This window comes from Anopheles marshallii, chromosome 3 (genome assembly GCF_943734725.1).
Source record: "Anopheles marshallii chromosome 3, idAnoMarsDA_429_01, whole genome shotgun sequence".
Lineage (NCBI taxonomy): Eukaryota > Metazoa > Arthropoda > Insecta > Diptera > Culicidae > Anopheles > Anopheles marshallii.
Genome location: NC_071327.1, coordinates 21806950 through 21820513, shown reverse-complemented (window position 1 = coordinate 21820513; position 13564 = coordinate 21806950). Strand labels below are relative to the sequence as shown.

The 13564-nt window shown below is 45.6% G+C and overlaps 1 protein-coding gene across 1 annotated transcript; it reads left to right on the top strand.

The window, feature by feature from the left end:
- The first annotated feature begins 310 nt into the window (after positions 1 to 310).
- LOC128715855 (basic-leucine zipper transcription factor A) lies at positions 311 to 2922 on the top strand. Its single transcript, XM_053810773.1, has 2 exons — positions 311 to 407; positions 590 to 2922. Exons 1-2 carry the CDS (start codon positions 311 to 313, stop codon positions 2920 to 2922), a joined length of 2430 nt encoding a protein of 809 aa, XP_053666748.1.
- The last annotated feature ends 10642 nt before the right edge of the window (positions 2923 to 13564 follow it).

Below are 13564 nucleotides of genomic sequence, written 5' to 3'. Positions count from 1 at the left end.
GCACATTCCTTCATCGCAACAAGCACACGTTGTCACATGTTTCGTTCACGTGCGCCCGATGAAGTGCAGGTTGTTTACCAGCGTTGAGCTAAACTGCGTTGTTGTGCGGTTATTGAGGAATGTTTATTTCCCTTGTTTTTTTCTTCAATGATCATGTCTACTTAATAGATTGTTTGTATCAGAATGTAATAATAGCATTAAAATAGTTAAGAATTCCACCTCCGTCTGATCAAGTTGCCGAAGTACTAATGGTTGTTGTTTTACGTTTTTACTTGCAGATGCACCACAACTAGGCTCGAGCGAAATTATTATGATGGTGGCGGACTTTGTAACACGCCAACAGAACGGTTCGCCGCTGAACGGTGAAATACCCGGTCAAAATCACAACTCCAACTCCAACATGCCTGGTGAGTGTTTTTAACCTCGGCGACAACACTGGTGCCAAACAGCTTTCGAGCTCAAGTCTTTCTGGTTGTTTATTCAAGACACTTGTATGGCTTGCCATCAACCAGTAATGTATTCCGCTTGCTGACTGTGATTGACTTATTGGTTATGTTTTGCTTTCTTTTCCAATAATTCCACTCTGTAGCCCACAGTGCCTTACTGATGAGCAACAACAGCAGCAACAGCAACAGCTCCGGCCGTGCCAGCCCGCACACCTCCTCGGAGTCGGAATTCCCCCAGAACGGGTACGAACTGGCGGCCCATCTGAAGCGCAAGGAGCTGTTCTCCCAGCGCAAGCAGCGCGAATTCATCCCGGACAACAAGAAGGACGACAGCTACTGGGACCGGCGGCGACGCAACAACGAGGCAGCGAAGCGATCGCGCGAGAAGCGTCGCTTCAACGACATGGTGCTGGAGCAGCGTGTCGTCGAGCTGACGAAGGAGAACCACGTCCTGAAGGCACAGCTGGACGCGATCAAGAGCAAGTACAATATCTGTGGCGAGAACTTGGTCAGCGTCGACCAGATTATGGCCACGCTGCCCACCAACGAGCAGGTGCTCAGCTCGACCAAGCGCGTCAAGTTGGCGAACGGGAGCAGCCAGGGACGGTCCAGCTCTCCGACCGGTTCCACGATTGGTTTCCCGCTTTCGCGCAGTCCCTCGCGACAACCGCAGGCCTCTACCTCTCCCTCGCAATCACACGGACGTGCCTCGTCACCGCACAGTCCGCCAGCCAGCAATGGTACGCCACATCTCCAGCAGACACTGCTGGCGGTCGTCCAAAGCGCTCCCAGCACGACGACATCGCCCGGGGGTGGTTTGTCCATTCCTTCGTCCCAGCAAGCACCGGTCATCCATCCCAATCCGAACGTGGAATCTCCACCGCCGGCGGCACCTGGGTCGTCGCCCACCGTGTCTTCGGGCGGTGCGATCCAACACACGAACGGAGGAGCAACATATCTGTCACCGGTCCATGCCATCTACCGGAACGGTACGATCATCGAGTACGAGCGGGCCTCGGAGGGTGGTAAGCTGCCGACGATGGAAGGCAACGGGCGCAGTCCTTCCCAGATTCGGCTGGAACTGATCGAGCGCAACCTGGACGATCATCATCACCTTCAGCAGCAGCTCGCCGCCCAGCAACAGCAGCAGCAGCAGCACCAACAGCACCATCATCAGCAGCAGTTGGCATCCTCGTCCCAGCATCATCACCACTACAGCCATCATTCGCGGGAGGTGATCCGGGAGTCGGTGATCGATCACCACCATCCCCATCATCATCCGCATCCTCAGCACCACCATCAGCCCCAGCATCAACCGCATCCGCAACATCAGCAGCATCTTCAGCAGCAACCGCATCCTCACCATCTGCACCAGCGGGTGTTGGTGTCCAACGGTGAACTGGACCGGGATGACCGTTCTCCCTCACCCACGCTGACACCCTCGGCCGCGCCACGTTTCGGTTCCCCCACGACAACCACCACCTCCTCCTCTTCCGCACCGATCTCATCGACGTCACCGCCGACGATCATCTCCAGCACGAGCCCGGCAGGATCGCCACCGGCCCATGTCCCCGTAGCGGCACATGCGCACTCGCATCACTACCCGCCCCATCACCACCACCACCACCCGCACCATATAGCCGGCCACCATGCGCATCCGCCGCACTTTGTCGTGGGTGCAAGCTCCCCGTACGCCAGCTCGGCCCTACCCGCCAGCGGTTATCCACTGACGGCCGCAGCCGCCGCTGTCGCGGCCTATGCTAGCGGAGCCGGAGCCCTGTACGCGTCACCTCCTCGTACTACCGAAATAGCGAGCGCACTCCTAACGGCGAACGTGCTCAATCTGAGCCGCCGTGCCCCGTCCCCGTACGACTCGAGCCCACCCCAAACCGCTTCCTCAACGGCCAGCGCCGGCAGCACATCCGAGCACGAGGAGGAACCGGACCGCGAGCGGGAAATTCACGAACATGCCAACAGTCTGCCGGTGAAGTTGCGCCACAAGTCGCATCTCGGCGATAAGGATGCGGCAACGGCACTGTTGGCGCTGCAGAACATCAAACAAGAACCGATCGGGCACCGGTCGAGCTCGCCCGCCTGGGACGATGGTGACGGTTCGTCGGACGAGCGCGACTCCGGCATCTCCACGAACGAGTGGCCAACGAAGGCGGAACAGAAGATGATGGTGCCGCTACCGGTATCGCCCCCGTCCGCCTCGGCATCCTCGGCCGGCAGTGCGTCCGGTGGTGGAGCCATCGTCAGTACGGCGGCAATGGCGGCCGCCGCAGCAGCAGTGGCGGCCGCTGCCGGTAAGATCACCTCCATACCGGCGTCGGTCGTGATCAGCAAAAAGGCGGAGGAAAACATCCACCTGCAGTCGAAGCTGGCACGGCTCGAATCCGAGGTGGCCACCATCAAGAACATGATGATCTCGAACACGACCGGCAGTGGGTTCGGTGTGACTGCGGCAGCTCAGTAGCGCGCATCGTGCGGCGAGCTTCCAAGGTTCGGCCGTGCGGTGCGGCGACAACGAAGGCGACGGCCGCAACGATGACGATCCGGCAGCGGGGGGGAGTCCCTACGCAAGGTCGGCGGAGAGTCATGAGTCATCGATGCGGGTGTGATCTAGTTCCTGTAAAAGTAGTTCGACGACGACGAGTGGTAGTTGAAGTTGGCCGGTGTTGGATGGTGTGATGTCCACAGGCCGGAGGCATTCCTAGCGCGAGCGCACCCGGGTGAATGTGATGGAGCAGCTAAGTGGAGGAGGTTCTCCTGCAAGATCCCGTCCTCGTAACTCACTCACTCAACCGCCTCCCCGTGATTGGGGAGTGGAGTCAAAAACGAAGCCAAGAAGAAGGTGGGCCCCTCATTTATGTTAGTGGGTTAGTTGATCGGTTGGAATTTCTCGCCGTGACGTGGCGTGGAACCCATCTGGTACGCTGTGGAGAAAGTTACGACAATCTGTTGCAGCCCCAGAAGAGAAAGGCACAACGCAGCGCTGCCAACCGACACGCGCGTAGGACGCGAGGAGAAAGCGCACTGCACGCTTGTGAGGCGTCCGTCCCGATTCGGTGAGGTTGCTCTTTTTTTTTTCTTGCTATCTGCCGTGTTTCTTGTGCTTCGCTGAACGAACGCGCTCGGCCGTGTTGGACCCCCAGGGGAAGTGGTTGATGTTGGGGTGAGCCTGCAGAGGTGATGAGAATGCGAGACCTTACGCACCGTTTGCGTGGTTTGGTTTTTGGTTGTTGTTTGCGTGTGGATGTATTTATTTTGGAAGTCCGTCTGTAGACAGAACGATGGAATGTGAAGCAAGAATCAAAAGAATTGACTATCGACTGGTTGGTTTGTTGGATGTGAGATGAGATGATGTAGAACAACACACCTCTGGGTGGAGGACGGAGGAGAATCGTTTGTTGTATAAAAAGAAGAAAAAAAAAAACACTGGTGTATAACACTAAAGCAGAACTGTAAATGTGAAAACCGAACTACATCAATCATATTTATATCCATGGTAGGTATAAGAAACCCCTGTACAGATAAGAGAGAGAGAGAGAAAGAAGCAAATTATATATCAAAAACGGAAAAATGAAGTGTATTTTAAAATAATTAGTGTATGAAAGATGAAAAGTAGATATGGAAAACAAAACAAACAAAAAAAAACAAACATGGTTAAAATATAAACACTCAGTCCAACGTAAGATATAAGTGCAAACAGTTGCTGATAAAATGGTTCTACAAGGGAAACCCACAACCAAGCATATGTAAGCGTAGCAGTTAGCAGTGGTAACGTTTCTTTTTGTTTTTATCTTCAAAGAAGATGATCCTATCGCGTAATGGAGCGCAACGGAAGGAGCTAATGCAAGCTATTAATGGTAGATGTATAAACGATGAGATTTAATCATACAATTTTAAGCACACTTATCAAACATGCACACACACGCAGGAAACTTTTAATGCTGTTTAAAAAGCAGCTTACAAAACTCGATCGTAAAACAGGGTGTCATTGTCATTGATTGCACCATTTTCACAACAAAACAAAACAAGATAAGGGAAACAAAAGTTGAAAAAAAAACCACAACTGGAATAAAAGAACCGGAGGAGCAAACTTTTTCGGAAATGTGATATCGTAGGTTTGGAAACTATTTTTACACATATTAAGAAGTGGTATCAAGCAACAATACATGCATAAAAGATGTAAAACAAAACAAAACAAAACAAAACAAAAAAATGCAAACAACACACAGAGTAAGATTCAACAGCAAAAGTGTACACCCGCCCGAAAGGTATTACAAAGTGAATGAATACAACTTTGGTTGTATTCTTTTGTGTATTCCCTTGCTGTGCGGCGTTGTTCGTATTTTTATGTGCTTTTATTATTACTACGTTTAATGTTATTACTCCCAACGACACACACTTCTTTACGTTTCTAGTTTCGTTTTCCTTTTGTCACCTTTTGTCGGTGATAATGTGTCGTGTTATATTTCGTTTGGTTTTTACATTTACTATTTGCTAGTTTTGTTCTGTTTTTTTTTTAATTACCTATTAGCCGAATACGATTGCTTCTGATAATTATAATCACTGTATCACAGCTATTAATTTGATTAATATGTTTTCTATTGAAAAAGTTTCACCACGTGAAAACGCGAGTATGTCATTGAGTTAACTGGTACAGTTAAAGCTAGTACGTGCGACTATATTGCTCTTGTAGTAAGGTTTTTTTTTTTTTTGCTAGGTTATGTGCAGTCTTTTTTTATATACATGTACGCTAAGAGCTTATTATAAACAGGAATACAAGGAACTTTTTGTTTTAGAAGTGTCTCCATACCCCTTCCATGCAGGCGAGAAGACTACGAAGAATTGTTCTTTTTTTATTTATTTTATTTTTATACGAAACACACACACACACAGAAAAAAACCCCACAATCAATAAAAAGAATGATTAATAAAAACGAAAACACATGAGAGTATAAGATGAGATGAATTGCCAGCGGCAAAACCAAAACTTTGTGCAACGAAAATGGATGAGAAAGAGAAGAAAACCGCCCTTCGGGGTGGGTTCAATAGGAACTGGAAAGCAACTGCGGGGATGGGAAAATGGAGCATGAAAAATGGGTGACAATTTTCCGCCCAGCACCGACATTGAAGCGGGAAATCTTTATGAGAAAACAAGTGTTTACAGGGGTTTTTAACACGCTAGTATGTGGGTTTTTTTTTGCTTTTGTATCATAATGTCACGATTGGTGGGATTGAACCCCTGTAAATCGGATCGGATCACACTGTTGCTGTGTCATGCTTCATATTGGCAGTGTTCTTTCTCATCATTGATCTATACTTTTTTTTAGATTACTCACTGAGTAAATATTATTGCTTTCGTTAGAAAGTTTAACAGAAGGATATTTTGATGCATTTTCCACCTATTGTTTGTTGGTATTTTGGAACGTGATTTCGTGAAACAATCGGTTTCGTTTTTCGAGTTTATATTTTTATATAAAAAGAGCAGAAACTTAAAGTAAAGCACCGATCACCGGTGCCCATTATTCCTGATCGTTTTTTTTAAGCATTTTACACTCAACCTGTCGTATCGTATATGTGAAATGATTGTAAATTAATGTACTATTACAACTAACTTCAAACCTCTCCATCCGCAAAGGACGAACAGAACAGTATCGAAAAACAAAAAGAAAATCTTTCGAACAAATCAACGTAGTTAGATAAGAAGAAAGAGTAAACAATGAAACAAAAAAAGGAATGGAAGGAAATGGCAACATAAACGTGATCAGTAAGGTGTAGAAATTTTTGGACTTGTTCGGTTCTTTTGGACGATAAATTTACACCGATACAACACACACACACACACGCCCATACGAGCAAAGGAGAGCTATTCTAATATTGTAATTACTGGTGGCGTACCAATACTTCTTACATTACGAATGTTTACTGTACAATTTGTATCAAATTTACGTATGAAATACACTCACTTTCCTAAAAATACATTAAAGCGGTTGTCCGGATGTTTCCTCCAAATCGTTGAGAAATGATACTTTTCCACTGCACGAACATTGCAGAGGGTGAGTACGGAAAGCACATGCCTTTGCTTTGGGTCTTGTAATAATCGAACAAAAAAACCATCTTCGTGTGCAACGTTACAAGGATGTAACCATCGCTGCCCATGTGAATGCTCCCCCCCCTCTCATCCATCTTCCCCTCAGCGCCTTCGCATCTCCTAGAGCTTCGAACACAAACAGGGTCTCCGTGTCGCGATCACGTTGCAGTTCGCCTCTTACCGCAGTCACATTGCACGGAAGGTGATGCGCGTGTGGGGTGTTGTCGCCTTGGAGCTGCTTACAATCGAGCAGAAACGTGCGCGTTCGTACGCGTAGTGTGGCGGCCACTTACGCGATCGGTTGACGTCGATAAGAGGCTGCGGCACGCGGAATCTCTTTCCAGCGAGCGCTTTCTTTTTCACCCCCACCGGCGGACACGTTTGCGGAGCGGTACACCGGGTGGGATTTGCAAGGTTAGTGCTTTCTTTTATCCATAAATGGCGAATAGACTCTTCAGGGGTATCAATTTAACGTGATAACGTTGATAAGCTTAACGATGGGCGTTAGAATTGGAATTGATTAGAGAAAAAAAAGAATATTTCGTAAAGGCTAAAAGTGTCCGAAATGTTTGGTAAATATTCAAATCAAAAGACTTACAAATCATGAAATTATTATAACAAAGACAAAATTCTTCCTCCAAGAAAGTTCAAGAAAATACCGAAAATTTTTAGAAGTTCTACCCATCGCATGATTTGATTAATCGTCTTCTTAAGTAGTAAGTATAAAAATAATGCTTCTTTCATAATATTTGTTTAAAATTTTTAAAAGTGATAATTTTTTATGTAAACAATTTACAACCAACCAAAAAGAAAAATGATCTCAAGAAAAGTCTAACGTTTGGATTTTCCCAAGTTCCAAATGATTCCATCTTTTACAAGTTTTGAGTGTTTATCTCCTCTTGAGTCATTTTGAACTGGAAAAAAATGTCACAAATCTAACAAATTAGTCAGTAACTTTAGTAGAATTCCGATCTGATATGCTGATGGTCTAACAGCGGATTATCCGACAAGACTCAAAGATAACAACTAGAAACTCAATCTTTTGTAACGAAGCTTCAGGATGGTTAAATAGCTGTAAAGAGCTTCGTATAATGAATATCATTACCATAACATCTAGTATTACCCGATTGTATTCTACACTCCTCGGGAAAAGTGGGCTATAAAATGCGCTGAAACACACCGAACATTGTGCGACATATTCCCATCGACCGCCCTCGTTACCGTGCCGACTTTGGGCAGGTGCCATTCCGACCACCTCCGGTCGATGTAGTTTTTGTACGCAATTTGGAGCCAACGCAAAGCACCCTTCATGCCGATCCAGAATCCAAACACACGCGGGACCACTGCGAATCGCTCAACCGTCAAGGCGATGGCGTAAGCGAAGAACACCACCGATGAAGGTTTGCCCCTCCGCGCCAAAGCAGGGAATTGGCGAATCGGCAAAGACCTTGTCCGGTGCCGTTGACCCATTTTCTCCCTTCCTCGTGGTTTTTTTTTTGCTTATGCTTCTTATACATGGGTCGGCCACTACTTGTTGGTGGGTTTGGTAAGAGACTGACCATTTCCCTTTTTCGAAAGGAGGTTTTACGGTGGGTTTTTAGTGGAAATGTGAGGAAAAATAGTTGAGCGGATGTGGAGTTAACGTGTTTCAATGTTATTATAAATTGTCGTAGAGAATTTTAGCCCTTCTAATTTAGTAAAAGAAAAACTAAATTAACAAAAGTTGCGAAGTTGGCGAAGAAATCTCTTTTTGAGACAACTAATATAAACGCCTAATATCTAAATCATTGCCCGAAGCGTTTACCAGCAGCAACTATCAAAACCAGCCAACTGACTGAAGCACCAGAAAGCCTTTCCATCGGTTGGTTGTGGTTTTTTGTTGTTGTCTAGAGAAACTAGAAAGCGGAGGGAAATTTAGGTTAAGTGAACGACGCGCTTAAACTCTGCGCGAAACCAATCTGCTCCCTCTGGTGTACGATGGCGTAGCGGGGGGCGTAAAGGTGTAGAAGAATTTAGTAGCTGTGTGTGCTTTCTTTTTTCACCACCGCAGATGAAAAGCCACTCCTCCCTCGCCCACCCCCTCCTCGTGACCGCATGTCAACCGCAGGAGAAATGCAACGATCGCATGCAGTTTTGCACGTTTTGCTTCGATGGTTGTGATATGGGTTTTGCGCTTCACTAATCTGTCCGTTCACTGCTAAGCCGTGGAGAAGGTTCGCCTTCGGTTGGTGTGGTTTTTGTTGTTGTTCATGCTGCTCACTGAATTTAGTAATAAAGATTTCCCGCCACGGGTGAAGTAATAATGAGAGAAAACTGTGATAACAATTACAAAATAATCGATCGTGCGTTGTGCGCCTGGGCGGGTAGTTCAAGCGTGCAGTTGCTTGTTTTATAGTTTACAGCTGTAATACATCATTTCAGTAATGATGATGCAATTTTCCACTTGTAGTACGTACTTTATTCAATCTTATACACACTTTTCACATGTGTGTGTGAGTGCTATTTGCTTACTGTGTATTACCATTCTTGAAAGTACAATCATATTAACAATTCCCTATCAAAACTTACACTTGCAAACTATTGTTCGAAAAACAGATATATGAAGAATGTTTACTAAAGTGGGTTGAGTAATTGAATTGCATCTCAACTCTACTTGTTAGCTAAGGAAACTTTAAGAAAGTAGCTCTGTACATTTTAGTTGCTCTTTAAAACCACCATCGGAATAGGTCAACAACTTCAAAAAAAGCCTGTTTCATGGCATACTAAGAGATCGTTTCACGGCACAGATTCAAGGTTTTTTAAAATAAGTTGGTATTGCTAGAATACATTGTGCTAGATGTGACTTAATTCCACCTTTCTGGAGCTTTTCAAACAAAAAAGGTTCTAACTACAGTTTACTAACATAAGAGATGAACATAACATGAAAATAGGAAGATCAGTTAAGGACGGTCAGTACAGACTCAACTTTATGTTGGACAGCATCAAGGAAGCGAGTAAAACACCACATCTGTTCCATGAAATTCCATAATTTCACCTATCTTGGGTCAAAGCTCAGCTCCGACAACAACATTGACGATGAGAAACTTAGCTTGAGGAAAATTCTCTACTCAAAACACCTGTCTTGACGAACGGAGCTGGGACTATATAGAACCTAAGACCCGTATGTGTGGAAGGACAATGGAGGAGCCACTACAATGACGAGTACGGCGAACTTACTGTCGAACAGCGGATTAGACTCGTCAGGCTCCTGGTCACGTCATGCGAGTGACACCGGACGCCCCAGCCCGTAAAGTCCTTTTAGATCGTCCACATGGACAGAGGAGGCGTGGTAGGCCCAAATTGAGATGGAGTGTTGGCCCAAGATAATTGATTGACTGACGACGGTGCTCGACCGTGATCGGTTCAGAGGACTTCTGTAGTAGAACAAGACCATGAAGCAATTGTAGTACCGGATATGTAGGTAAGTCATGACCATGATCAATAAAAACATGCAAAAAAGGGCATCTCCTCTCTATTAAAAAAGGGATTCTCTATTCTAGGATATGGTAACAGTCGTTTCTGAAGGATGTCGGATTCACTTTCCGACAGAGACTTCAACGAAAGGAAAGAGATGTGGCTACAAAATGACGAAAAATGTGATAATAAATTTATGACAGATATTTTTATGTGATGCGATAATAAGAGTATTTCAATATAAGAGAATAACATTGGGGAAACATGGCTAAAAGGCTCTTCAGAATTAGGTAGATATCTCAAGAGCTGGGGCTCAAGAGCGTGGTCTTTTGCAGCTCGTATAGACTAGGACACTTATTTAATTTTGATGAGCCAGAGTAACGGATCTTTCAACACAAAGTCCTCACTAATCGTAATGTAGCATCTGTTGTCTCATCGTTAATTTAGCATCCTCTTTAACAGCACTGTCACGAACTTGAAATGTTAAAAGATTACACACACGTTGGTGGCAAAACAAAGATCACCTGTAATAAGATAAACGGTAACGATCACCATCTTCCAAAAATACATCCAGAGGGAAAGAGCAAGGAAGAAAAGAAAACCGCCGCACGACAACGTAATCGCTGTAATTGGGAAAGCTGGTTGGTACCGTGCGAAAGTGCGCATACTACGCAATGCATCATAATACTTTCACCATTGTGAAATGGTCGATTTTCCAACCAATCTCGGTGGTGGTGGGAAGGGAAAACCGACCGCTGCTATGTAGGGGTTTTTTTTTTTTCGTTGGCCATTTCTCTCCCTGCGTCTGTGTGTGTTGTGCTGTTTTCCCATCTTCATTTGCTGTTCACCTATTTTAGCCACCTCTTTACCGGAGCTTTTCCATCGTAGCTTCAAGTGATGAAGTGATGGGGCCTTTAGTTCGCCCGTTTTTGCCGCTTTGGTTTCGGTTTACTTCTTACTCCACTTTGGCACGGCCCGTGCGCCTTTTCACGTACTGCTCGTTTTGTTTCCATGTTTTTGTTGTGGCTTTCTTTACAACGCTGCGCACAAAGCAATGGGAATAATAAAAGGAACAGTAATGGTGGCATGTTTGACCTACATACTTTCTTCTTTCACGCCGTTCGTTCCGTGCATATGCACGGTTTTGGCCGCTGTACTTTCTTTCTCTCTTGTTTCGCACAATTTTTGCCATTTCGCTTTGCGACTTTCCTTCATTCTTTCGGTGCTGCCTCTGTTGCTCTGTTTTATGGCACATGGTCTATCGTTTCTTTATTTTCTCTCTCTCTCTATCTGTCTCTTACAATTTTTCTACATGGGGCTTTTGTTTTTGTAAGCGTTTTTCTCTTGCTCATCTTCTTTCTTTTTATTTTTTGCTACATCTCTTTAAACATTATTCGCAATCGTTCGTACGAATGACGCAGATTCGCGCGCTCGCGCGTACTTCGCGGTTCGTTAGGCATCCGTTTCATTACACCGCACCGGGAAAGATCTGCACAAAAACCCTACGCAAAAAGCCAGCCCTATGGCGAGCGAAAGGGATGGCACACGCAATGACGTGCGTTAGGCATTGCGGACTTAATTATGCGCCAGCGCTCCAGCGATCGCGATCGTCAACAATGGTGTGCGCAGCGAATTGTGAAATGGCCAAACCAAACACAAAAACCCCCGGAAAGGATAAGCTGGGAAAAGTGATCGAACCCGAACAGGGTGGAATGGGGAGAGGTATGGCAGAGGCTCATCTCGCCGTTCTGTGTGCAGCCTTCCCAGGGAAAGTGTGCCATGATGTAATATGGTGGTAATTTTGCAGTGTTTCAGGGCCTCGTTATTATTTGGCACCGCGAAGGCAGATTTTGTACTGTGTATGGAAATGGTTCGTCACTTTCCTTAACAAATAGCGAAAAAGAAAATCAAATTATATCATCTGCAGGTGTTATTGATTTGGGCTCTGTTGTCTCAGTTTTAGCAAAGAAGAACTTCCCAATTTTGCCTTATTTTATATTTTTTAAAGACTTATAATTTCATTTAATTGCTCTTAAACTAATTGCAAATGTCACTAAATCAGCATCATTTCTTCATAACATACTTTAACCTTTTTCTAAAATATCTCTCTATGAAAGTGGATTCTCGGCTTGCCCGTTTATGCTAGCGCATGACTGACTGTCATGCAGCTGGATGGAGGCTGCCGAGCGAGGATCATGCAGAGACCCCGTGGTAAAAAAACACACACACAACACAGAGACCCCATTCATGGACGTCCGTCCCGTCGGTGCGGGGTGTGTTCTCGACGCGAAAACCAGTCAACCGATATCACAAACGGCTCGAGCGATAGATGGCAACGCGTCGATAGTCGTCTCCCGAGCACCATTATGCTGTGTCGGTCATTATGCTGCTCCCCCCGTACCGTAAGTAGGGGAAACTCTGTACGTACTGGCATGATATAAAAAAAAACCCACCACACTCAAGTATAAATACACACCGCCGGTGAGGGGGGTAGGGGACCACAAATTGAGGGCATTAGGGAACCGAGGGCGAGAGAAAAGAAAAGTTGACCTCAAAACCGGAGAGACACCGCGCACTCGACCGTGGAAATGGAGAATGGGGAGAAAGGTTAGGGTTGCTCCAAACCCTGTGGTCTTTGGAGGGGATGATTGGGGGGTGGGTTGTGAACGAGGTCTGCCTGCCATGGTTTGTCGTTGGATTTCTAGGTTAAGCTGCAATCGCTCCCGGAGAGGTCTGTACGATGGGGATGAGGGGCCTGATTGCTGGCTCCCTGTTTTCCTTCACCCCCGACCCAGACCTTGGTACAGGGTTGGCACAGACCCTGTGCAAAACTGTGGCACAGAGAGCGTTCGTTCGTTGTTTCGTTTTGTTGCCGACACGCGATTTGCCCTTTCGCTGTCTTTCTCTGGGTGAATTTTCCGTTGTGCTTCGTTAGTGTTTCTGATACGTGTGTACAGAAACACTAACGAATGAACCGATCGTTCCAAATGGTGCATTTGGACGCTGCACATGGTACGCATAATAGGAGGCACCAACTAGGGCGGTGATGCATTTTCGGTGAGCTAATTAATCTCTGCCTCGGTTGTGTCGCGTTGAATGACGCGATTGTACCGTTAGATGCATCCAGCGCGAATGCAACGTTGACTCGCTCCAATCTTGAGCGCAACCGACCGAAATGACGGTGAAAGCAGAGTTTAAATAAAGACAATCGTATTACCTCATGATATGTGATTGTGTGTGAGGGGAAATATACGACACGAAGTGCGAATTGCGCACATGTTTGTATTCTTTGACCTATGTAACATTTGTTCATGTTTTATTGTTATTATTTATTATTTAAAAAAAAAAAATGATCTTAAATATAATGATGGGGAAGAATTCCACCTCGTACTCCAACACAAGGTTTGAGAATTTTAGGTACTTTTTTCGTTGAAAAACTGGTGAATTTTAATGTGAACTTCCAAGAAAAGTCTACAATGCCCACAATTATAGTATGACCTTCAACTCTTGAATTCTTAAAGACACCAATTTCTTCCAAGTATTGCAAATATTGCTAATTGGCATA

Coding starts and splice junctions, on each gene's coding strand:
- LOC128715855 (XM_053810773.1), top strand. CDS start 311: ATGATGGTGGCGGACTTTGTAACACGCCAACAGAACGGTTCGCCGCTG. Junction 408..589: donor CTCCAACTCCAACATGCCTG/GTGAGTGTTTTT, acceptor TCCACTCTGTAG/CCCACAGTGCCTTACTGATG.